At 49.7% G+C, this 25,816-nt stretch overlaps 2 protein-coding genes across 19 annotated transcripts in view; one reads left to right on the top strand and one right to left on the bottom strand.

The window, feature by feature from the left end:
• Nucleotides 1-25,725, top strand: Zfp839 (zinc finger protein 839). 12 transcript variants are annotated; one of them, XR_010052384.1, is made up of 11 exons: nt 1-1,458; nt 4,166-5,023; nt 8,975-9,202; nt 12,154-12,246; nt 13,596-13,745; nt 15,279-15,407; nt 15,550-15,685; nt 16,494-19,022; nt 19,191-19,293; nt 20,442-20,610; nt 20,726-25,725. XR_010052384.1 is itself a non-coding variant. In XM_006240616.5 (8 exons), the coding sequence occupies exons 1-8, from the start codon at nt 1,003-1,005 to the stop codon at nt 17,414-17,416; spliced, it is 2,973 nt and encodes a 990-aa protein (XP_006240678.4). In that variant the 5' UTR covers nt 1-1,002; the 3' UTR covers nt 17,417-25,725. The 12 variants fall into 12 exon arrangements, 1 of the variants encoding a protein (XP_006240678.4); XR_010052381.1 differs by having other exon boundaries at nt 20,482-20,610; XR_010052382.1 differs by having other exon boundaries at nt 16,494-18,331; nt 18,844-19,022; nt 19,191-20,610.
• Cinp (cyclin-dependent kinase 2-interacting protein) overlaps nt 12,346-25,816 on the bottom strand; it is a 22,322-nt gene continuing 8,851 nt past the window's right edge. The window contains exons 4-5 of one of the 7 annotated variants that reach the window (XM_039112098.2): nt 24,362-24,491; nt 17,744-18,131 (exon numbers count right to left, since the gene is read on the bottom strand). In XM_039112098.2, the coding sequence (XP_038968026.1) occupies nt 18,130-18,131; nt 24,362-24,491 (132 nt within the window). In that variant the 3' untranslated portion in view covers nt 17,744-18,129. 7 annotated transcript variants of the gene reach the window in all.

A 25,816-nucleotide genomic window follows, 5' to 3' on the forward strand; every position in this document is an offset into this window, starting at 1 on the left:
TTTTAAATGCAAGCTTTATAATCCTATCGTGAGGCAGGGTAAAACTGAGCGGACATGGGAAGGGAAAAGCAGTCGTTACCCTGGAGTTGGACTGAAGCCTCCTGCCAGCTGGCAGTCAAGGACTTCAGCATAATTGACAACAATTACCGAGAAGGTTGCTAACACAAAGAGAATATTCCTTCTGAATAGAAATTCTTAAAAAAATGTTAAAAACTGGGCACTGATGGCACCCACCTTTAATTCCAGCACTCAAGACGCAGAGGCAGGCAGATATCTGAGTTCAGGGTCAGCCTGGTCTTCAGAGGGAGTTCTAGGACACTCTGTGTAGGTTACACAGAGAAACCTTGTCTTGAACTCCACCCTCCGTCCCCAAATAATAATATAATGTTATCTTAACCCCTTTGTACAATCCTTGTGACTTATGGTTTTATCTGATCAGACCGCAGTCCCTGAAAGGACCCTCTAGAGTCACCCTGAGCCACCCTCTAAACTCATCTACTGCAGAGGGGGAAAGGTTTCCTTGAGCAACCTTTTGTTAACTTGAAAGCCACTAAAATTTATGCTCGGACATTTAACCTGACTCCCTCTTGAGGAGCCCCCTTTTAAATCATAACTCGGTTGAGTATTTGTCCTAGCATTCATAAAGCCCCAGCACCTCATAAAACCAGAAGCAGTGGTCCGTGACTGTAACTCCAAATTTCTCCAGTGGGGTTAGAAAGACATTTGAACTTTAGGATTACAGATTAGTGTAAACTCTGGTCTCTGGAACCCTGAAAACCTCCACTGAGGATCCGGGACGTCAGCATGGAGCAAATGATACTAGGAGATCGAAATACTAAGGAAGCGGCGGCGGCCGCGAGGTGGCGACAATTAAGTATACCGCTTCGGAGTCTCAGCGACGTTTTTGCCTGCCGGGCACTCGTAGGTTCCGCCCTTTACAGGGTGACGCACTTCCGCCCCGCCGCTTCAAGCGACGCGGGTTCGAGCCCCCCTTAGGCCGCAATGGCGGGCGCGGAGCCGGAGCCCGGGGAAGTCGGCGGTAGTGGCTCGACTCTTCCGGGCCGGAGCCACGGTACCGTGCGCTTGGCTCCGCTGGACCCCGAGCAGCTGCAGCGGGTTCTGAAGCAGGTGACTCGGGCACAGCCACCGCCCAGCGTGCTGTCGGACGCGGGGCGGCGGCTCCCGGACGGGGCCCGGCAGACCGCCCAGCAGCGGGGACCGGGCGCCGAGGCCCCGCGCCTGCTGACACCCCAGGTGAGGTGCCGCGCGCGGTGGAGAGGCCGGAGCTGGCCGGTGCGGCCGGCGTTCGGAGCCTTGGTCGTCTACGCCCAGCTCCGTGGGAACGGCGCAGTGACGTACTCCGAGCGCCCGGCCCCCCTCGGGGACATCCTCCTTTCTCTGCGCTCAGCCCTGCTCCGAGCCCCTCCGCGTCTGGCTCCTCCAGCTCCTTGTCCTTCTGTTAGTATTTATGGAGCCTTAAAAGTATGCCAGGTTCTACACTAAGACCAAGCGTATCCTTCAACGTCCAGCGGATAGCATAAGTCACGTTTTGGGGAGGGAGGTGACAAGGGAGAACTTTCTACTGGGCGGTTCTGGACTAGACACTAGAACCCAGAGCTGAATAAATTAAGAGGAAACATCATAGCCAACTATGCCGGCACGCAGCAGCCACTTAGCCCAGAACTGGGCCAGAGTTGAGCCCTTCCTCTAGAACTTTGCTGCAGACTTTGGCAGACTTCAGTGTCCAAGTACAGTGCCCAGTACAGTAGCAAGTAAACAAAGAAGGCACTGTACTGCAGAACATCCTCTCGGCGGGTTTACTCCCCTGCTCACACAGATTTTGGCTGTTTTGAGAGTAGGCACTAAACTCTAGCTTTCCCCTCCTGGGAGGGTCCAGGTAGCCCCTGAAACTGGAGGTACTCCGTATGAGGTGTTAAGAAGACCTGCTGGCTTTGGGAATGACAGAGCACACCTCACCTCAGAACTGCCGAAGGCCAGAGAGCTAAACTAGGGCAGAAAGAATTCTACAGTCTCCAGTGGTTTTGGGGTAGATTTTGGCTGTGTAAGGTGTGCATCCAATTGATCATCAAGACTGGACGGTTGGTTGAGGTGATAGTTTAACAGGTGAAGCAGCAAGATGGGCCAGCTTGGTGGTATTTGGTGAGTAAAGGGCACTTGCTGCCACCCAAGTGTGCCAGACGTAGCTTGAACCCGGAACCCACAAAAAGGTGGAAGGAGAGAACTGACCTCAACATTAAGTTGTCCTCGGATCTACACACACACCCCTACCCACAGCCCTAACTACCTACCCACCTACCCACCTACCTGCCCACCCAAGACTAAAGCCTGTGTTGCTAGTTTTGGTAAATCAGTATACGTTTTCCCAATAGCACTTTCTAGAATAGTGACCCTCGGTGGCTGACCCTCTTTGGGTGTCGGTTTCTCAGCCTGCAGGAAGGATGGCTCACTATATATAGGGTTCCTCACTGGTGGGCTGCTGCTCTGGACAGCAAATCTGAGTCAGACATGACACACTGTTGGTGCAGCCTCCATGAAGTAACAGCTCCCGCTTGGAGTGCCTCTACTCTGTCATACATTGTCTGAGTGGCATGGCTGTCAGCAGCCACTTGACTGTGTTTTACTTTTTGTTTGTTTGTTTCCTTTCTGAGATTAGGTCTTGTTTCCCAGGGTGGCTGCATACCCGATACATGGCTGAAAAGGACTTCAAATGTCTAATCCTTCCTTCCCCACCTCTAGAGGTTTGAGCAGTGCTGGGGGCTGAACTCGGTGGTTCTTCTATGGTTTAACACTCTATCAACTGATCCACGTCTCTAGCACCCCGGGGAGATGGGCTCAAGAGAGGTTCAATGTCTTGGGTTGCTGTACTCTAGAGCCTGTGTCTTCCTCACGTTGCTAAATATGGCCACAACTTTGAATTTGGTATGACAGCTTTGGAAAGAGGCAGTGATATAATTTCCACCTAATGAAAGCAAACTTAAGGTTAACTTGATTGATTTGTGGTTGGTAACTGGTGAAAGCCAGACTCGAAACAATGGGCCTGCCTAAAAGTTTCAGAAAACCCGGAGGCCAAGCAGATGAGGACTCTGCCCCTTCGGAGTCAGAACTAGGAGGAAGTGATATGTAATCAAAGCCAAAGCCAGAGATGTAATGGACTGAATACATTAGAAAAAGGACATCGTTTTGGTTTCGGGGACACGGCCGATGCTGCTCACAGCCGATGTTGAAAAGCTAGTGTTTGGACCAGGCTGGGTTCCAGCTGGAAATGCGGGAGAGGAGAGGCAGCATTCTGGGGTACAGTTGGAGTTCATTGATACGACCTGCACAGCAAGCTCCGGCTCACTGTGGGGACAGCAGACCAGAAGTACAAGTCAGTGACGACATTCGAGGGTGGTGTGGGCCTGTGGTCCCATCTTTACCATTCTTAACCTATAGGCACACTTCAGTTCCACCAGCAGCTGTGCGCGCTCCTGGGCTTCTGAGAAGCCTCTTGGCTTCCCTGAGACAGAAGTACCTGTTAAGACTGACCAAATTCATTGTGACCTTCAAGGCACCTGAGAGACAGTTTCTTCTGGAACGTTCTCTAAGGCCTCTGTTGTGCCACTATGGCAGAGTTATCTGCCTGACCTGTCTCTGGGGACTCTTACCTCCTTTCAGAATCGTGAGTGAAACTCTTGAAAAGACAGGTCTGGGGGTTCCTGTCCCAGGAGAGGCACTCCTACAGATCTGCAGGGACTTAGTTGAGAGTTGATCGTTCTCTGGATCTGATCTCTGGTGTTTTCAAGCACCTGCACACACATAGCTTACATCTTCTCTCTCTCTCTCTCTCTCTCACACACACACACACACACACACACACACACACACACACGGGTCCATAGAGGTGGCTCAGTGGTTAAGAGTATATACTGCGGGGTTGGGGATTCGGCTCAGTGGTAGAGCGCTTGCCTAGCAAGCACAAGGCCCTGGGTTTGGTCCCCAGCTCTGAAAAAAAGAAAAAAAAAAAAAAAAGAGTATATACTGCTCTTTCAGAGGATCCAGGTTTGGTCCTCAGTACCTACTTTATGTGGCTCACAACTGTGTGTGGGGGGAGGGCAGCATAGATATTTGTGAATTACAATGCTTCTGGTTTCTTTTTGTGTTTAAGGAACTTGAAGCCATTTGTGTCAAGGTATCTGGTGATACAAAAATTAAGGAACGAGCAATGCCCCCTCTGGCCACCATCCAACCCAAAACTGTAAGACAAAGTCAGCTTCCTGGGGGAAGCTCCAGCATGGGTGTGTCTGCCTCCAGCCCTCAGCTGCTCAGGGTGCAGGCCCTGGGGAGGACTGAGTCACAGCCGCGCACCTGTAGAGGCTCTCTTCAGCCTCCTGCTCCTCAGGCGTTGGTACAGAGAGTTTCGAAGAGAGTCAAGGCCCACAGGACTGCCCACGGGCGTGGTATCACTCTGAGCCCTGTGGCAGCCTCAGGTCCACACACCCTAGCAGCTGTGTCATCTGGCTCAGCGAGGCTCTTGATCTCCAGCTTGCATACAGCGCATACTGAGAAGTCGAAGAAATCTTTAAGGGTGAGAACTCGATCTGGACGGGTATCCCGGCCTCCCAGGTATAAAGCCAGAGATTACAAATTCATCAAGACTGAAGACTTAGCAGAAGGGCATCTGTCGGATTCTGATGACTATTCAGAGCTCAGTGTGGAGGAGGAGGAGGAGCTGAGGGAGAAGCCAGCTTTCCTTGACCTTGAAGTCTGCGCCCTGAGGCCCAAGGCCTTTAAGTGTCAGGTGTGTGAGAAGTCATACATTGGAAAAGGGGGGCTGGCGAGGCATTGTAAGCTCAACCCAGACCACTGCCAGCTGCAGCCTGAGGCCTTGCTCTGTGGGAAAGCTAATGGGAGCCCGACCCTGGGCTGCTCGGACTCAAAGACCAGAGGCCTGGCTTGCCTGAAACCGTCCATACCAGCTACTCACTGCATGGAAGAGGCAGGGTCAGCTTGGCCTACCCTACAGGTAAGACTTCTTCGTGGGGACAGAGCCCTTACCTCTGCTCCCTTCCTCCTCCTCTTCCCGTTAGGGTTAGGGTTAGGGTTACAGCTTACAGTGTCAGACGGGGCTCAGGACACAGATATCACGTGAGGGCCACAGCTGTTACACTGATGCTGAATGGGCGAGGTGTGTGTCCTTTGTCCACGGCTTCTCTTGGTAAGCACATTTGGTGGAATATGGCCGTGGCTGTCTAGAGCTGGCCTTTGACTATTGTATACCCTTGACTTGGGGCAGAGGAGTGTGGGAAAGGTCAGATTTGGGGCCGGATCCACAGTGGGAAGAAGTGTCTGCCTGCTGTGGTCCCTTTACCTGCAGTAGATCTGGGCTTTCTAAGTGGAGTGGGGCAGGTAATGAGTTTAAAATTAGTAGCTTGGGGTCTGGACTGAAAACCTCTGGGCCCAGGAGCTGTATTGAGGCCTGGAGGTAGAAGCATGGGTCAGCCTTGTGACAGGACTAAAACTGTTATCTTGTCTTCATCACGGTGCCAGCAGTGCAGATGCCCTTTATTGTAGTCCAGCCTCGGTCACTCCCTGTGCCAGGGGCATCAGACTCCTCCCATTCCTTGCACACCTCCTTCTTCTCCCTCCTCCTACTCCAGTTACTCTTAGTGACAAGGACGGCTCTCAAGGACTTGTGCTTCTAGGCGGGTTCTCTGCCACCAGGCCGTTCCTGAGCTCTGTCTTCTTCTTTTCGTTATTTATGTATTTATTTATTATTTTGTATTTTGTTTGTTTGTTTGAGACTGGGTCTTTCTACATAGCCCTGGTTCTTGAACTTACAGTGTTGACCAGGCTGCCTTCAAACCCACAGAGATCTGCCTGCCTCTGCCTCTCCAGCGCTGGGATTAAAGGTTTTCAGGATTACAGGTGTGTGCACTGCGTCCGGCCCTGTACATTTTCTTAATGATCATTCCTACCTGAGCTACTACAGTGAGACTTGGAGAGTGACAGGTGAAGCCCAGAGTGCAGTGCTTCTAGGTCTCAGGCCAAAGTCTTTTGATTCAAATGTGTACTGTGTGTACATCAGGGTGCCAGTTTCTGTACTGTTCATAGAAGTTCATGAAAAACTCTAACCTTAATTAAAAAAAAAAGATTTTAATGAGTGTGTGTGTGTGTGTGATGTGGTGTATGTGTGTGTGTGTGATGTGGTGTATGTGTGTGTGTGCGTGTGTGTGGTGTGGTGTATATGTGTGTGTGTGTGTGTGTGTGTTCATGTGCCACCTGATAGGGGTCTTGGGAACCAAACCCAGGTCTGTGGCCTTGTGACTCTTAACCACTCTTAACCCCTGAGCCATCTCTCCAGCCTTGGAACACTTGATCTTTTGAAAAGCCACTCCATGTTTCTCCAGTTGTACCAGGGCTAGGGTGTTGTTGGAGAGAAGATGCCTCCCCTAAGTACGAAGGATTATTCAGATCAGGACGAAGCAGTGAGTGTCGTGTTCTCTGCCCTCCTCCCATTTGCCTAAATGTAGGACGTAGGTTTATGATAATAAAAAGCAGCCAGCCTCTTCTCTCCCCTGAACACAGCTATAGAGATCTGGAGTGTCTGAAGCAGAGGTCTCCATGGTAACAAGCTACCGACCAATCAGACGCTGCCAGTTATTTGTCTCTCTGCCCTTTTCTTTGGTTGTTACTGTTTTTGTGTCTGAAACAGGGTCTCACTATGTAGCCCTGGCTGGCCTGGAACTCACTATGTAGACCAGGCTGGCCTGGAGCCCACAGAGAGATGCCTGACTGAGTGTGCCTTTGGGGTGCTGGGATTAAAGGCATAACTAGGCCTGGCTTGGTTTTATTTTTTGAGACAAGTTCTATTGAAATTGATACTGTTTAGGGATGTGGGAATGGGTTCATTTTTCTCTGTTAATTAAAAAATTAAAAGGTAAGAAAGAAGTGTTTATGGAAATCTCGTGGAGTTCCGGCAGAGCCATCATTGTGCTATCTTGGAAACTGGAGTCTGCTCTAAAGATTCTTAGTTTTGTTAATAAAAGCATTTAAGAACTGATACAAATGAGGTGTGAGGACAGTCTCCGAGAGTTTAAGTGGAAAAGCCCAGGGCAGAGAGACTAGCGCCTGCTGCTCCCGGTAAGGGAGTCAGAGAGTGGAGAAGAGAGGACCAAGGCACACTGCTTGAGAGGAGGCATCCTCAAGGACAGCTGCAGTGGGGAGAATGCAAAGGAAGCCCGGAGTGTTACTTAGGGAGTTTAAAAAGCATTCAAATCTAAGTGGAAGCCATCTTCCTGTGCTAGGTCCTCCACCTGTTGGCTTCCTTCCTTTCTCTCTTTAATGAATTTTGTTATGTTGGCTGTTTGGCTTGCATGTATTTATTTCTGTGTACCATGTGCATGTGTTTTGCCTTTTGAGACCAGAAGAAGGCATTGGATCTGAGTTACAGATGGCTGGGAGCCTCCACCTGGGAGCTGGGAATAGAACCTGGCCCCGGGAAGAGCAGACAGCACTCTGACTCCCAAGCCTTCGAACCCGCTCTGCGGGTTCCATTCTTGACACTGTCTGGGGGCTTGACAAGCTTCTTCCCTTTGTCCTGCCAGTTCTCTAGAAAATGGCTGCCCTTCCTTGGAGATACTATGGAATCTGAATCGGGAACCACCTCTTTGACCTCTCTTTCCCTGGCACTGCTCGTGCACGTAGGAACTGCACGTTTGTGAGGTGTTTTGTTTTCTTGTCAGTCTTCTCTCATAGGGTCTGAGATCATCTAGGCCTTCTCCTTCCACACTCCAGTGTGTTGGTGTCAGCCTGGGCATTTCACTAGCAGAAGGGTTATGTTAATTCAGAGTTGACAGGTACACCAGACTGTCTTAGACAGAAGGGACAAGCAGTCTCCCTTGTATTGACTTCCTTTTCAGTAGTGAAGACAGCTGACAGCTCTTGGGCCATCTGTCCAGGTGCCTTGCCTTGGGAATAGCTGTCGGCTCCATTAATTGTCCCTTTAGTCCTCTAGGGTGGGCAGGACCCTCAGCTGTGATCTCCTGTTCCTTACTAAGGGGTCACGTGACACTCCAGCTGGCAGACACACCCAGCATTCCTGAAAACTGGACGGAGAGTCTCAAGAATTAGGACAGCTGTGGTCCTAGTTACCCAGGAGGCGGAGGCAGGAGGATCAGTTGAGGCCAGGAATAGACACTAGCCTGGGCAATAGGTTTGCACCCATCTCAGAACAAAAACATGACAAAAAAGACTTAAGGGACACATAGTCCTTGGTGCTGGCTGTCACGGCCTGTGCTGTCGTAAGTCAACTCTGACCTTACAGCTGTGCTGGAGGTGTTTTCAGAGGGCACTGGCAGTGAGGACATGGCTAGATGGTCACTCAGGCTTCCTCCATCAAGGCTTGGGGAGCCACGCAGATGGACGTCGATTAGGCACACGTGCCTGGGGACGGGCACTGGGAGCTCACGTTTCTCTTGCGTTGAGAACATTCTGTAATTAGTCAGATCCACTGACTGATGTGCTTTCTTTTTTTTTTTTTTTTTTAAAGATTTATTTATTTATTATATATAAGTACACACTGTAGCTGTCTTCAGATACACCAGAAGAGGGCATCGGATCTCTTTGCAGATGGTTGTGAGCCACCATGTGGTTGCTGGGAATTGAACTCATAACCTCTGGAAGAGCAGTCGGGTGCTCTTAACCGCTGAGCCATCTCTCCAGCCCCCTGATGTGCTTTCAAAGGACGGAGCTGATGCTGAGAAGACGACTGAGAGCCATTTGATGGTCATAGAGTACTGGGTGGGAGACCTAAAACGTGTGACAGAGTCTAAGGTTTAGCTAAAGAAAAGTAGTGCAGATCGCTCCTTGCCTTTGACTTGACATTTTCTGCCTTAAGATGTTCGTGACAGCATATAACGCATGATTTTTTCAAGTTTTCATTTTGTTTTATTGTTGGGTGTGCAACACTGTCCAGAATGGTGAGCCTGTCGAAGTTGAAGAAACACTGGTACCTGAACCACAAAATAGAAGTCCCTCAGCTCTTCTGAGACCAGAGAAGTACCTAAAACCTAAAAGTGGAAATTGGGAAAGCCAGGCAGAATTCAGCACAGCCAGCCTCCAGGAGAGCAGAGCAGTCCAGCCAAACAGCCACCCTGCTGGTCCTTCAGGGCTGAGTGTGTCCAGGGGAGCCGAGCTCCGGGAGGTAACTTGGTCTGATTGCGTGTACTCAGTGTGCTTGTCTGGTGCAGTGTCTAACTGTTCCTCCTCCTTCCTTCCTTGTTCTTGTTTGTTTTCAGGCAAGGTCGCATGTGTCGCTCCTGCTAGCCTTGATCTCTCAGTGGCCTTGCTTTCAGTGCCCTGAGAGCTGATGTTTCAGGCCTGGGCCACCACTCCAGGCAGTGTCTGGTGTTTGAACTTAAAACACCAACACCCCAGTGTGGTGTAGTGGTGCACACCAGAAATTCCAGCTCTCTGGAGGCTGAGCAGGAGGTTGAAGAGCTCTAAGCCATGGGGCTGGAGAGATGGCTTAGTGGTTAAGATTTGGGTTTCTAGAAAGTAGTTTTCCTAAAACATGGCTCAAGCACAATGTGGTGTTACAGCCGCAAATTTAAACTCAGAGGGTTAGCTTTGCTCCATTCCCCTTGTGTCATGGCAGCCTTGGATGGTTGGCTGCCGAGACTTGACATAGACCCTTTGGAGTTAGCGGTTGCATCAGAACCAGCACCATTTGCAGAAGGTGCCGCAGATGTGAGACAGCTCAGCCCTGTCTGAAGCACCAGTCACAGTGGCCTTCTACCTGAACAGATGAGCAGCCGAAACTTGGCAGATCAAGTCAGTCAGGGCAGCTTTGAGCAGGAGGCAGGGCCAGAGTTTGAATCCGTGTTATATGGTGTCAGAGTCGTGAGGCTGTCCCAGGCTGTGCGTAATGGCTGCAGTGACTCTGTCTTCTTGACAACACCTCACTGTCCTACAGTTGAGTGGCTGCTGTGAGCAGGATCACTTTGACTCTCTTAGATGAAAATTCCTCAGAAGATGACATTTATTTAGACACGAACTGTGTGCATATAACATGTCAGGCCCAGCTCTGGTGACTGAGGGGGCAGTGCACACAAACTAGACACAGCGACCACTCTGGCAGGAAGTAGGGCGAGGAGTGATGACCAAACTGCCGGGGCTGGGGCTTGTTCTTACTGAGCTAACATCAAGGAGATGTTATTCCTTTTGATTTTATCGGAAGCTTGTCCAGAGTTTAAGTGATGGTAAGGTAACTGTATAAACCGACTTTCCTGTGCTTTCACAGAGCTGTGACTACAGGTCGGCCTTCCCTACGAGCTCTCAAAAGTTTAGTATGCATGTGTGCATGCGCGGTTGTGCACATGACCCCACCCTCACTCATTTACATGCCAGGGTGGGTGTGTGGAGATCAGCATTGTAGCCTTGGCTCTCTCCTTCCTTCTGGGGATGGAACTCATGCACCAGGCTTGCACAGCTGAGCGATGCTGCCAGTAAGACTTTTCTTCCTAACAGGTGGGGGTTTTTTGTTTTCGTTTTTTTTTTTTTTTTTTTTTTTCTTTTTTCGGAGCTGAGGACTGAACCCAGGGCCTTGCACTTACTAGGCAAGAGTTCTACCACTGAGCCAAATCCCCAACCCCTTGTTTTTGTTTTTTTAAGATTTATTTATTTTATGTATATGAGTACACTGTAGCTGTCTTCAGACACACCAGAAGAGGGCATCAGATCTCATTACAGATGGCTGTGAGCCACCATGTGGTTGCTGGGAACTGAACTCAGGACCTCTGGAAGAGCAGTCAGTGCTCTAACTACTGAGCCGTCTCTCCAGCCCAACAAGGCTTTTCTTTAGCTTCCTTGGTTCTCTCAGATCTTAGCATTATTCTCTAATATTCTCTGATTATTCTCAAAGCCTCGGCCACATGGCTTCCCCACATCTCACACATACGGCATTTCCAAGTCTTCTTTAGGTTCCTCTCCCTGCCTCGCTTCCTCAGCAGATTCCCATATTGTGCTTCTTGGTTAGACTCTCCCTGCAGCCTCACATCTCTCAGAACTCACCGGCGGCTGGGTCTGCTAGCACACTCCTTTAATCTCAGTACCTGGGAGGCAAAGTCAGCCAGGGCAAATGGATTCTGTCTCTAACAAAACAAACCCCAAGATCAATTCCCTTAAAAACAACAACAACAACAACAAAAACCCAAAAACTCCTTCTTACCTGGGAGGCCTGTGGACTGCCCGTCTTGCATGTTGTGAGGAGGGAGGGCACAAGCCGTCTCCTGTTGGCTCCTGGGTATGTAGGGCCAGTAGGTGCACAGGCTAGAAGCCCAGTTCCTTGTCTTCTTCCCCACCTCTCCCCTCCCTTTCTCTTTCTTGTTTTTGTTTCGTTTTTGAGGCCTGGTTCTCTCTGTAGCTCAGGGTGTCCCTGTCAGTCTTTCTTCTTCAGGTCGTCTAGGTGCTGAGATTAGAGGCCGAGTTCTGACTCGTGGCTCTGGCTCTTCTGCCTGCCTTGCCCCCAGTCCACCCACCTCTCCACCTGGGACCTGATAGGCCCTCCCTGCCCTTCTGCTGCACCTCCCTTGTTACCACGGCTTTCCTTTATCCTGGCATTGCCCTTTGTTGTCGTGTCCCCTGCAGACCCACACCCTCCTCTCATTATACCACTGCCTGCCTAAAACCTCCCTCCAGAACCAGGTACAGCGATGCCTTCTGATGATCCCTACAGGGCTCTAGCAAGGGGCCCAACTGAGCCTAGGGCCTCGGCAATACAGCAGCACCTCTCCTCTACAGAACATAGCCTCCTTCCTTCCTTCCTTCCTTCCTTCCTTCCTTCCTTCCTTCCTTCCTTCCTTCCTTCCTTATGCTACCGTAGGATGGAAACCCCAGCCTTCAGGCTTCTCCCAGCCTAGCCTGGGCTGCTTTCCAACCTCCTACACGCCATCCTGGGTGCTCTCTGCAGCTCTGTGGCTCCTCTGCGTCTGCGCCCCGTCACTCACGGGGCACCTGTGTTTGACCCTGGATTTGCTTCGTTGTTGGGCAACTGTGTGACACTGTGACACTGAGCAGCTGGGGTCTGGGGTCTCTCTGCCCTCTGTGCCGGGTCACAGCAGCGTGCATGCCGCATGTCTCTCATTCTTTTGGCAGGCGCTCAGGCAGTGTGGCCGGGAGGAGTTGCTGGGATTGGTGCTACCTCAGCTGGCTCAGGCGGTGACCCTGTATGAACTCCTTCTGGTGAAGGTGAGTCTTCACAGCATGTCTGAAGAGAGAGGGGAGCTTGAGTATATTGCAAGCTGGTCTTTCTACTTCCTTTAGGACGCGCCAGGACACTCAGAATCATTTTTCTTTTTTCTTTTTTTTTTTTTTTTTTTTTAAGATTTATTTATTTATTATATATAAGTACACTGTAGCTGTCTTCAGATACACCAGAAGAGGGCATCAGATCTCTTTACAGATGGTTGTGAGCCACCATGTGGTTGCTGGGAACCGAACTCATGACCTCTGGAAGAGCAGTCGGGCGCTCTTTAACCGCTGAGCCATCTCTCCAGCCCCAGAATCATTTTTCTTTACTAGGACAGAGCTGAAAAGAGCTGTAGCACCTAGACCCTCTCTGTACGGGTGTCTCAGTAAGCCACTGTCACTCCCTTGACTAATTTTCTGTGAGGCAGCAGCTGTATGTGTGGGAAACCATGGTGGCCGTAGGAGGTGTGGCTATGCCCCTTAGGAGGTGTGGCTATGCCCCTTAGGAGGTGTGGCTATGCCCCTTAGGAGGTATGGCTATGCCTCTTAGGAGGTGTGGCTATGCCCCTTAGGAGGTGTGGCTATGCCTCTTAGGAGGTGTGACTATGCCCCTTAGGAGGTGTGGCTATGCCTCTTAGGAGGTGTGGCTATGCCTCTTAGGAGGTGTGACTATGCCACTTAGGAGGTGTGACTATGCCTCTTAGGAGGTGTGGCTATGCCTCTTAGGAGGTGTGACTATGCCACTTAGGAGGTGTGGCTATGCCCCTTAGGAGGTGTGGCTATGCCCCTTAGGAGGTGTGGCTATGCCTCTTAGGAGGTGTGACTATGCCTCTTTGGAGGTGTGGCTATGCCCCTTAGGAGGTGTGGCTATGCCTCTTAGGAGGTGTGGCTATGCCTCTTAGGAGGTGTGACTATGCCTCTTAGGAGGTGTGACTATGCCTCTTAGGAGGTGTGGCTATGCCTCTTAGGTGTGGCTATGCCTCTTAGGAGGTGTGGCTATGCCCCTTAGGAGGTGTGGCTATGCCCCTTAGGAGGTGTGGCTATGCCCCTTAGGAGGTATGACTATGTCCCTTAGGTGCTGAAGGTGCCTTTTTGCCAACTTTATGCTCCCTGTGGGTCATGCTAGTCCCAGGGTTTGTAGCCTTCCTGCTAAGGCTGTTTTCTGTCACCCACTTTAACTGGCCTCTCAGGGTTGGGCATGGTGTGGCATGCATAGGAGCCACTAGGAAGCTATGACAACGCTGGCCACTGACTAGTTTCAGGGGTCAAGGACCGTGGTTCTCTGTCTTTCAAGTTTGTTTTCTGTTTTCTGCCTTGGATTTAAACTGTTCATCCTTCCTGTCACAAAGGTTGAGAAAAGTCCCAGGACGAAGCCTTTCTTTCCTGCTGTGTACAAGGAGTTTGAACAGCTGTATGACGTGGTGAAGAGGATGTGTCAGGATTACCTCAGCAGCTCTGGTGCATGCTCTCAGGAGCCTCTGGAGATAAACAACGATGAGGTGATGTCACAAGGGGCGAAGCAGTTTGCTCTTAGAGGAAGCAGTCAGTGAGCAAGAGGTCCTGGTGAGACACCTTCATTTTAGCCACTGTAGCCTTGTCCTGCCAAGGGAAGGTTTTGTTTCATTAGTGGAAGGGTAGCAAACCCTTGTTTGAGAACAGAAAATTGGAATAACTCAAAGACAGGCTGAGCACCACTGTCCCCTGCACACAGGGCTCACACCGTAGCACCACTGTCCCCTGAATGTTGATGTTCAGGGTTAATTCTCTTTTTTAAAAATTTTAATTAGGTTTTATTTTATTTTATTTATGTATTTCAGTGTCTTGCCTACATGAATGTCTGTGCTGTAGGTTTGTACCTGGTCCCAGAAGTGGACGTTGGGTCCCTTAAGACTAGAGTTAGGTAGGTGTGAGCCACCATGGGGGTGCTGGGAACAGAACCCAGGACCCTGGCAAAGCAGCCAGTCCACTGACCTACCAACCCCTTGCATAGGCCGGATTTCTGTGTGTTACACAGGCCAGTGGTTATGTTGTGGGTGTTCTGACATCCATCTGAGTTCATCACCCAACTGCCTGTGGCTACGTGAGCTCTTTTCAAAGCATACATTTGGGGCTAATGTGGTTTGGCTTATGTTTTAGTCAGGGTTTCTATTCCTGCACAGACATCATGACCAAGAAGCAAGTTGTGGGGGAAAGGGTTTATTCAGCTTACACTTCCACATTGCTGTTCATCACCAAAGGGAGTCAGGACTGGAACTCAAGCAGGTCAGGAAGCAGGAGCTGAGGCAGAGGCCATGGAGGGATGTTACTTACTGGCTTGCCTCCCCTGGCTTGCTCAGCTTGCTCTCTTATAGAACCCAAGACCACCAGCCCAGGGATGGCACCACCCACAATGGGCTGGGTCTTCCCCCCTTGATCACTAATTGAGAAAATGCTTTTGGGTCTCATGGAGGGCATCTCCTCAAGGGAGGCTCTCTTCTCTGTGGTGACTCCAGCGTGGGTCAGGGTGACACAGAACCAGCCAGCACAGCTTGTTTTGGAACTGAGCTCCAGCCCTGTTGTGTGCACAGCAGGCCTGGGTCTCAACCCTGATTTAAGTGGCACTTTCTGGCTCTCGCAGCACTCTCTGAGCTTCACAAAACCTTTGTCGGGCAGCTGAAGCTCAGGGAGCCAGATGAGGGAGCACAGGAAGGGAGACTGTTTTTAGCATGGGTGAGAGATTTTTCTAAAAAGACCTGAAAGAATTGAAAAAGGAAAATGAGGAACAGATGTCAGGAAAGGCACTTGGTTGAGCTGACATTTGAAGCACTGAGGCACAGAGGAGCAGGCTCAGCCCCACTCCTGCCCCCAAGATTGGCTGGTTAGCATTGGTTATCATGGGCTCCACCTTAGCTGGCCCGTGTGACTGTGTAGCTCTCTTTTCTCCTGTGAAGCCCTGGTCAGTGTACGGAGCATGCATTTCTACTTAGTCTTTCTCGTAGGAGCTGACGTACTTGGCACTCTGCTCAAAGCTCATACCTCCTGTTTCGCTTCAGGTTGCCAGGTCCTTGGGAATCACAGAATTCCTGAGGAAGAAAGAGACACCTAAGTGCTCCAGCCAGGAGACGGAGGGGAAGCTGGAGGAAGGCAGTGGACGGAAGAGGGAGAGGGAGCTGGGCGCACTGGTAAGTGGCGTTGGCCATCTGCGGAGATGTCGTCTGTGGAGGTGACTTGGCCAGTTCACAGCTCACCCCTCTAGGCCTCTCCAGGAAGGTACAGGTCTGCCTGCTCTTCTGGTCTCAAGTAAAGGAGTCCTTTTCTCCATAGGCCACAGGGGAGGGGCTGGCCACGGTGAAAAAGCCCCGAACAGTGGCTTTGCCCACAGATGTCCCTGAGTATCTTCCCTCCACCAGTGGATGCCAGCAGAAGTCTAAGTCCTCACGTGCTCCAGCCATCAGCAAGGGTAAGTCATATATTTTGTGTGTTGCCTCATGCTTAGAGATCCTCCTAGCAGGCATAAATGCACCTAGAACCATCCCTTTTAGAGGTTGGGTGCCCTTTGGCCCGATGAGAGAACTTTCTGGTCTCAGGTTTTTGTTATTGTTTTAAAATGATTTTTACTTATTTTATGTGCATTAGTATTTTGCCTGCATGTATGTCTGTGCGAGTGTGTCATATCCCCTGGAACTGGGGTTACAGGCAGGTGTGAGCTGCCATGTAGGTGCTGGGGCCTCTAAAAGACCAGCCAGTGCTTAGAACTACTGAACCCCCCTCTAGCCCCAGTGTCTTAAGTTTATCCCAACCTCCCAATACTCTCTCATTCCATGTCCATGCCCCATGTTCATGAGGCCTTTGAGATCTCCTAGTCTCTTAGTAAACGTCAGGATCTGCATAAGTCCTAATTCTGGGGCTGAGTGAGAGGGTCCTTGGCCTCAAGACCAGGAGTTGGCTGGGTCTCTGAAAGGTTATGTTTAACCTGGGTTTTCCAGGGGTGGGGGTGGGGTGGGAGTCGGCCCAGGATCTGGTTTGAAAGCCAGCTGACCTTGGGCTCCCCTCAGGAAAGGGTGCACTGTTCATTCAGTGAAGTTACCCTGCTAAACTCTCTTGTTTTTAATACAAAAGCTCCCTTTGTGAATAGTACAGCAACCAGTAAACTGCTGCTAGCCTCAAGTGGCAAAGAGAATCTGCACTGCTGCCTCCTTCAGGGAAGTGCATTTAGGCAGCTTGTTCTGGTGCTGAGGGAGTGACTGCTGTTTGTCTGAATGATTCAGGTTCTGAGCCTGCAGCCACTGAGTGCTCTCTCTGCTCGGAAGGAAGCTGTCGGGAGATGGTGCCTGACAGTGATGGGAATGGACCACCTGTGGGCCAGCGGCATCCAGTGATGGCACCCGATGACTTTGAGGCCAGGAACAGCTCTGCAGACCCTACTCTTGTGTGTCAGGATGTCAGTGGGTCAGTTCTTCATTCCCTGGTAGCCGAGCCCAGAGGGATGCCTGCAGCCCGGGAGTCTGTGTTTTCTGAAGAGACTGCTCCAGAACACACTATAGATGAGGATTCTGTGGCTCTCCGGAAGAGCAACAGTGTCTGTGATACGCCATCATTAGGTGGAAGAGTTGAACTTAGAGAATCGGGAACTGCAGAGGCAGGAGACCTCCGGGAGACAGACCAAACCCACCTCAGTGGCCAGCAGGCCATTCCCAGCCATGCCCTTCTTGCAGAGGCTGCAGCCGTTCCACTGCATAGCATTTTGCCTGCGAACACCTTGCCAGCTGCCTGTGTTTCCAAGATTGTGCCAGAGCCAGAGCCAGTGCTTCATCCTGGACCAGGTGGATCACTGTGCACGAGTGGGGATCCCAGGGTCGGAAGTGACGCTGGAGACATAAGCCAGCTCCTCTCTAGGATGGAGACACATGGCCAGAGAGAGACAGAGACTGCGGCTGCCATAGGGGAACCCCTGGCTTTTGATATTTCTGATGTGTGCCAGGAAGTATTGTCTCAGGGACAGGAGCAGATTTTTATTCGGACTTCCAATGGGTTTATTTTGTCCTATCCAAGTACCATAGTATCTCAGGAAGAAGACAGTGTCATAGTGACTAATGCAACGGGTTCTATCCTGAGGTTTGGCCCACCAGAAGGCGTTACTCTTGAAGCCATGGAAGCCTTTCTCACTGTAGAGGCAGAGTGCTCTCAGTGAGCAGGAGCCAGGGGTTGTGTGTGTGTGTGTGTGTGTGTGTGTGTGTGAAAGAGAGAGAGAGAGAGAGAGAGAGAGAGTCAGAGAGAGGGAATATGATAGGTGTGTATGTGAACATGTGTGTGTTAGAGAGAGAGAAGAGAGAATGTGTGTTTGTGTGTGTGTGTTCAGGGCATTATTTTTTAAGGCCTGGTCCCATGTAGTCCAGACTGGCCTTGAACTCCCAATCTTCCTGCCTTGATCTACTGAATGGTAGTGTGACAGGGATGTCCCACCATGCCAGGCAGATCTTTGAACCTATATTTATATGGATTTTATCAGAGAAGGTCAATTTTAGGCTATGTATTTTTCTAATGTGAATACTGACACAAACAGACCATTTATAAAGAGTAATGTCTGTCCCAGCGCTGTTTCTCAGGACCTCTTCACAATAGCGAACAGTACAGGCAGGTTTGTGGGTTTGGAAGCAGGGTTTGCACAGCCCTGGCTGGTCCTGAATTGGTGATTCTCCTGCAGCTAGACTTGCAGATGTGGCTGTGGCAGATGCAGACCCTCTTACACAGCGAGAGGTTGGTGGCTGTAGCAGTTACGCTTCATTTCATCGTCACCCACCAGCCTTGCGGCCGTTCCACATCATTCCGCCTCCGCTCTTGATGATGTGCTGTTTCTTCCACAGATGACGTCTGTACTTCAGGAAGCTAGCCGATTTGGCAGTGTTCTACTGAAAAGTCAAAATGAAAGTCATTTGTATTTGCTTTCTTGATGTGTGTGGGGATTGAAAACAGCCTTGAACGTGTGGGCAGCCTTAGTCACTGAGCTCCATCTTTAAGACAGTCTCGTGAAGTGGCCCAAGCAGTCCTCCAATCTGTGCTCCTCCTGTTAGCCTCCGGTAGCTACAGTGACAGGCTGTGTGATCAGGTGGGGTTTTGTTTGCTGTTTGGTTTTTTTGTTTTGTTTTTGAGACAGGGCCTCACTATGTAGCTCTGACTAGAAATCACTACGTAGACTAAGCTGGCCTCCAACTTAGAGATCTATCTACCTCCTGAGTGCTGAGACTAAAGGTATGTGCCATCATGCCCAGCTTTCTTCCTTCCTTTATCTAATTCCGGGATGGCTCTCAGGTTGCCAGACATGCACAGTGAGTGCCTATACCCAAGGAGCCTTCTCACCAGGTATCCACTTGGGTTTATGTTCATTCTCCCCACACCCCAAGACTGGGTCTTGCTATAGCTGAGGTTGGCTTTGAACTTAGAATCCTCCTGCCTCTGCTTCTCCAGTGCTGACATAAAAGGCTCTACAGAAACCTAGGGCTCACGGGGAAGCCCATCACTTTTGATGTTTCAGCTGTAACATACTGTCTCAGGATTTCTTTGTGAGGGTTTCCATGGCAATATTGTGGGACTAAGGAGAATGCTGTTTGTCCTTATTAGATGAGAGCACTGGACTTCAGCAGTTCTTGGCTTACTCCTGCAGTCTTTGGAAGACCTGAGCGCCTGAGACGCAGCTGCACGGCATCCTGGTGCTGTGCTGAGTCAAGATGAATTGCTCCCCACCGCCCTTGCCCTTCCTGTTTTCTCACTCTCAAAGTAGGGGTCACAGGGATGAACAGGTGGGTCTCCTAGCAGAACAGGGGTGCCTGGAACTGGGGACCATCAGACCAACCCAGGAAGGGCTGTGTCTTGTGGACCAGGCCACTCCTCAGAAGCCTACCACGTCCCATTGCCTGAATTCCTAATCTGCTATTGGGGCATGTTGACATTTATTATTTTATCTTCAGTGCTTTGTGGTTTGCCTGAAATGCTTTACAAAAGACACCACCGACCACGTCTTTCCCAGTCTTCACTGTGGAGTCACCTCAGACCTTCTCAGTCCGGGGCAAGGTGGGTCCGAGCTTTTTGTCTCCTTCCCTGTGAACTTGGCAGGTTTGAGACTGTAGAAGGCGTGTGTGATCCACCACTGTGCTCAACCTCAAGTGCCACACTGACCTCTGATGACATCTGAGCTGTTCAGATAGGAAATACGCTGCAGGATCAATATCTGTTTATCTTAGTTTCTGCCTGTCCTCGGCTGTATTGATCTTTCCATTAGCACTCTTGTGTGCTAATGGGTGGCTGGGGAGCAGATCACCGAGAAGCCACAGAAGTTGGGTCTGAAATCTCAGCATTGGAGGTGAGGTGGGAGCGTAGTGATTCTGAAGTCAGCATGAGTTAGTTACCCAGCAGGCCCATCTCAGAAAACGTAAGGAAATCTTTAAGCATGTAGACTGGTCTGGAAAAGGAGAGTTTGATTACCCTCATGCTGGACAGCTCACAACTGCCTGCCTCTAGTTCTACCTCCAAAGGATCCAGCGCCCTCCTTCGGTCTCTGGGCAGCTATAGCCAGGTGCACGTAAGCTCACACAGGCACATGTACAACTTAAAAACATTAGAAAGCTAACTCCAGGAAACAGAAGACAGCTATACACAAGCTAAAAGTAGGCATCATGAGCCACAGATTGCTTGGTCAAAGACTGTAGCATGTCCAGATCAACCTGGCTGTGGAGTGAGGTCATGTCTCAAGCAAACGTGTCTAACTCTGGACCTTTGTCCTCTGGGAAAAGGGAGCAGCAGAGGGCACAGCGCTCACTGTGTAAACCTGATGAACTGAGTCCAGATCCCTAGAAGCAGCATAGCACAGCACAAGTGTAGGTAACCCCCATGGCATCTACAAGGAGATAGAGGCTGAGACAGGAGAAACACAAGCTTGCAAGCCAGGTATCCCGGTGTTTACAGCAGTGAACAAGAGGCTCTGTATCAAGGCAGAAGGCAAGGCCCCACACCCACTGCAGATGCAATGTAGCTCGTGTGCCCATACACACAGACACGAGAGAAGGAGCAGGGTAGTCTTGGGTATTCCCCAAAAGATGGGCGCAGTGGCCCAAGAGTGCCCACCCCCAGATGGGAACAGTGGTCTTAGTGCGCCCCCATCAGGAAGGAGTGAAGGAAGTACAAGTGGTCGTTCCTGAGGGCCAGTTGACCTCACTATACAGGCAGCTCTCCCTGAGGAATGTTAGTTCTCTATGGACTTAGGCAGTATGCTAATGGCTGAGAGAAAGCCAAACAGACACAGCACATCCAGGCCCCAGATGGAAACAAGCTGCAGTTATTGGTCGTCTCACTGGCTTGTTCATCTTTTCATGCAAGCAGTAGCAAGTTTTGGTAAGTGGTTTTCATTTTTGTGACACTATACTCAATTAATTCTATTGGATTAAAAACAGTGTATTTCAATATATTTTATTAATATATTTTATATATTAAATATATATATTTCCAGCTATAGGAGAAATGACTGAGCACTTAAGAGCATGAACTGTTTTTCCAGAGGACTGACTGGAGTTTGGTTTCTGACACCCAAATCAGGTGGCCGACAACCTCTTGTAACTCTAGCTCCAAGGACCCCACCCCCACCCCCATTTGTGGTTGCCCTGGTCATCTGTACATGTGGCCTATACACAAATACCTAAGTAAAACTAAAATTTAAAAAGATTATTTCTCTGTGGGTGCATGTGCATTTGCACACATGCACATGCAAATATGTGTGGCTGCCAGGGGAAACCAGAAGTTCACAAGTGCTCTCAACTGCTAAACCATCTCTCTGTCCCCACTTAGGAGACTTTACACGTCTGGTATTTCTGGGATAGTTTCAGAACTAAAACATTCTCTTCAGATTTTAAGCACAGGGTTGGGAGTGTGGACCAGCAGTTGAATATTCAGTTTGTATGAAGTCTGGATTTGATTTCCAGGACCACAAAACAGACAAATGGAGGACAGGTACAAAGTAGTAGCTTCTAGGAAACTCAGGCTGTCTCCAGGATGTAACAGTGAAGTCCGCCGGTTTACAAAACTCGGCCCTCAGCCATTGTTTATGTCACTGGAGCTTCAGGATCTCTGGGACGGAGCAGTGGGGCAGCTGCAGCAGTGGGGAGAGCGACCCCAGGACCCTTGAGGCACAACAGCCAGTGGTCTGGAGCTCCAAGACCGTGGTCACAGGCAAGGTGGCCAGGGAGTCAAAGGGCCCGGTGCCCTGTTTCCAGCAGCATGCTCTCTAGCTGCAGCTTGCTGTCGCTCTCTATGTAGGGCTGGTGCAGCCACATGGACAGGTAGGTCAGGCTGAGGTTGCGGTCTACAGTATGGGCCAGCTCTGCGCCAATGGTGTGCTTCAAAAGGAGCTCCTTCCTGTATGCTTCGGAGAGCTGGTGGGAGACCTCATCTGCAACAGAGCACACACCATGGCTGCATGAGAACACTGTCCTGAGTTGGAGCCGAGCTTTCACAGGCTCCTGATTAAAAGCCGGAGCTGGTACTGGCAAGGTGACTCACCTGGTAGAGTACTTGCCCAGCATGCATGGAGCCCTAGGTCTAATCCCCAGTGCCCAGAGGCAGTGTGGGGGTGAATGCTTGCAACCCAGCGCTTGGAAGAGGATGGAGGGGGGGGGGTACAAGATCATCCTCAGTGTCCTGGGCAACAGAAAACATAAAAGCAGATAGAGCAGCACTGGGATAAAGAAGGACCAAGCCAGTCTAGATGGATGGGTAAATGGTAGGAAGCACAAGGCCACACAACTCTTGCGAAACTTGTAATGGTAAGCCACTTCATCCAGATGAAGCAGGGGGACTGCTATAAGTTTGAGGCCTGCCTGGGCCAGTTTAGCCTAGACTAAGTTTAGCCTAGACTAAGACTATGGAAAAGGAAGGGGGCTAGAGAGGTGATCTAGCAGTTAAGAGCACTGGATGCTCTTCCAGAGGAGCTGGGTTCAATTTCCAGCACACGTGTCAGGAGGTGACAAATCCATATCACTCCTGCTCCAGGGGGACACAGTGCCCCTGGTCTTCAAGGGCACCTGTCTTCATGTATGTGCACATACCCACACAAATAATTAAAAATAAAGTAAATCTTAAAAAAATAAACTTTCAGTCCCCAGCTCCGAAAAAAAGAAAAAAGAAAAAAAAAAAAACAAACTGATCTGGGTGGTGGTGGCTCACACCTTTAATTCCAGCACTTGAGAGGCAGAGGCAGGTGGCTCTCTTGAGAATCTGAGGCCAGCCTGGGCTACAGAGTGAGTTCCACAGCAACCTGGACTACACAGAGAAAATCAAAACGAACAAAACAAAAACAATACCCCCACCCCTCCTCAAAACCCCAATATCAAGTAGTTTAACCTCCACAAAGTTTTTTCTGCATTTTATTCTTTCTCTGCATGTACATCCCATGTGTAAACAATGTATAGGTCAGATAGCAACTTCCAGACACTGGTTCTATTATGTGGGTCCTAGGGATCAGCCAGGTTTCCGGACGTGGTGGCAAGAGCCTTTACCTGCTAATGTAAAAGTTTTTATTCACCGGATGCAGTTGTCTCAGAGGCTCACTATCTCCATCTGTTAACCTAGACCTAGTTCTGGAAGCTTCTAGCCTCTGCACAATCTTATTTAGGCCTAGAATGTTCAGCCTCTGAGACTTAACTTCTGAATAAGCCCCTTCTTTCTAGCTCTTTCTGAATTCGGGCTATCTGGTTCAACTCAGCTGTTCTAGCTCAAACTCCTCTCCAAGCTGACTGGTTCAATCTGGCTTCTCTCAGCCTCTGACTGCACTGCCCCACTTGGCCTCAAACTAACAGTAGGTTCCCATCTTCTAGCTCCTTTTTATTCTCTGGGTCGTTCTATCTTTACCCACGTCTAGCATGTTTTCCAATCTGTCTGATAAAACTCTCCTGTAAAATTGTCTCTTCTTTCTCTTTGCACTGCCTTTTAAGTAGCTTCCCTTTCCTCCCTCTTCTCATGGGATTTCAGCATATCCTATTCTGTCAGATCTTTCTCTGACATATCTGCCACTTCCTGTCACTTCCCTGTCATTCAATTAGACTTCACTTTCAAACATGGATGCTTCCCTCTACAAACTAACTTCACCTTCAATGTTTGGGATTAAAAGGTGTGTGCTGGGTTGGGGATTTAGCTCAGTGGTAGAGTGCTTGCCTAGGAAGCGCAAGGCCCTGGGTTCGATCCCCAGCTCCGAAAAAAAGAACAAAAAAAAAAAAAAAAAAAAAAAAAATCCATCCTAAAAGGTGTGTGCTAAGGGCTGAACCACACTGCAATTAGAAACAGTAGATAACACAATCTCTGGGCTCACAGTGTGATCAAATATCCTGCAGCATGCTGAAGTACTAGCCCGTTTAGCCCCACATTTGAGTCCAGGCTGCTCTTAAACTCACTGCGATCCTCCTGCCTCAAACTCCCAGGTACTGGGTTTATGAACTTGTACCATGTGCTGGGTAATTTATGTCAATTTGAGACATGCTAGAACTATAGGGGAGGAGGGAACCTCAGTTTGGCTGTTAGGATTCTTAAGTAGCCATGGATGTGGGTGGGGAACTCGAGGAAGGTGGTCCTGGGTTTGATATTTGAGCAGGGAGCAAACCCTGGAGAAGCAAGCCAGTGAGCAGTAACCCCCATGGCCAGTCCTGTCTGAGTTCCTGTCCTGTCGATGAGGAAAATGCTGTGGAAACGAGAGCCAGAGAAACCCTTTCCTCCCCAGGTTGATTCTACTCGTGGTACTTCATCAGAGCTTGTCTAACCAGGGAAGACTATCATGCGAAATGTCACTTTTCTCAACGATGGTCTCTGAGGTTGGCTGAAGTGTCCCCGACTGATGACTGATTTATTTGTTTTTTTAAAGACAGGCTCTCAGTTTATAGCTGAGCTGGCCTTAACCTGACAATTTTCCTGCTTTTGCTTGTCCATTACTAACTAGCACTATAGGAATGCATGCTACCAAATCTGTATCCAGCTTAACTTTTACATCTGTCCGTCCGTCTGTCTGCCTTTTAAAAGGCAGAGGCCCTGTGTCCTTTCCTAAGGACTGGATTTAAGCAATGCTGATGCCCTTCTTAGAATGGCCTCCAGAAGAACTACTTACAGAAGAAGGCCGTGGGCCATGTGTGAAACAGAGGGGGCCGGCTGCTCTCTTCCCTGTAGTGGTAATTTTCTAGTTCACAAATTCCCTTGGTGGTTGAAGACAGCTTTTCCATTTTCATTTGTATTTTAGTCTGAAAAGATATTAATTTGGAATATGAGAATACTGCTTAGAATTTCTAATCTCAGACTTAGTAACTATAAAAGACTTGAAGGCTACGATGTATAGTCCTGGTGGGGCTGAAATTCCAGTCATTCACCCCATTAACTCCACAGAAGACAGCAGATTTCCAGAGGAATGGAGACAGGTGGGAGTTGTGGTTTTCACAGCCTTAGAGAAAGCAGAGCTTGCGGAGTCCCACCTCAGTAAGGTTTCTAAGCAGCAGTAGCAGTTTAGTTCCAAAGGTCTGGCGGAGTCCCCGTGGGCTGGTATCACAGAATGACACAGGCAGAAAGGCACCCAGCATGCACGTTTCTGCCTCTCTATGAAGCCTCTGTGAGCCTCTCTTTTCTTACTCATATGGCATCGAGAGTGAAAGGGAGCCTCATGCACACAGGAGAAGGCAGTAAGAACCTGAAACCTGGGTCTCTGAAGACCTCCCTTCCCCTGCTACTGTGTCCTCTGCCAGCTCCCAGCAGGAGACACCAGCACCTTCTCCACAGTGACCAAAGTATGACAGATGGAGGGGCAGTGACGTGGGTCATGAAACACCCGGCTACACAGTGATCATTAAATACAATAGACAGAGCTAACTAGGGTTTTAGATTTAAGTAGCAAAGGTTTATTAAAACTAAATCTCGGGGTTGGGGGTTTAGCTCAGTGGTAAAGTGCTTGCCTAGCAAGCGCAAGGCCCTGGGTTCGGTCCCCAGCTCCGGAAAAAAAACAAAAACAAAAACAAAAAACAAAACTAAATCTCCTAACTCCTCAGTGTAGTTAACTGTTATGTGTCTGAGGGATAAAAGAGACGGATAGCATCAGTCATAACTCCTGTACTGGATCCTCCCAACTGCCGTCCATCCCCTGGTTTTATCGAAAGTGACACACACTAAATTTAGCAAATGTTAATCTTTAAAAGCCTCTCCTTTCTCAAATCATCTTAGGTTCGATATTTCCCTTCGCTTAACCTCCAGACAGGCTCCATCATTTCCAGTCGCAGCTGGGAAGATGCTCAAGGTTGAGGTGAGGAGGCGGGCGGGGCCAGGGCTGGATCTGTGCTTTTTGAACCCAACTCTGTAAAGAAGTCTACACCCGGGGGCTGGGGATTTAGCTCAGTGGTAGAGCGCTTACCTAGGAAGCGCAAGGCCCTGGGTTCGGTCCCCAGCTCCGAAAAAAAAGAACCAAAAAAAAAAAAAAAAAAAAAAAAAGAAGTCTACACCCTAAAGCAGCTTCCGGACACCTCCTAATTCTAGAAAAGCTTGGAAGGATTCAGAGGGAAGGGAAATCTAGAGACTCTGACCC

The sequence above is a fragment of the Rattus norvegicus genome, chromosome 6 (assembly GCF_036323735.1).
Source record: "Rattus norvegicus strain BN/NHsdMcwi chromosome 6, GRCr8, whole genome shotgun sequence".
Classification (NCBI taxonomy): Eukaryota; Metazoa; Chordata; class Mammalia; order Rodentia; family Muridae; genus Rattus; species Rattus norvegicus.

What these genes read in the sequence shown, in the direction of transcription:
- Zfp839 (XM_006240616.5), top strand. Translation starts at nt 1,003, where the DNA reads ATGGCGGGCGCGGAGCCGGAGCCCGGGGAAGTCGGCGGTAGTGGCTCG. An exon ending in TGGAGATAAACAACGATGAG is followed by an intron (nt 13,746 to 15,278) that starts GTGATGTCACAA and finishes GTTTCGCTTCAG; the next exon opens with GTTGCCAGGTCCTTGGGAAT. An exon ending in TGCTCCAGCCATCAGCAAGG is followed by an intron (nt 15,686 to 16,493) that starts GTAAGTCATATA and finishes TGAATGATTCAG; the next exon opens with GTTCTGAGCCTGCAGCCACT.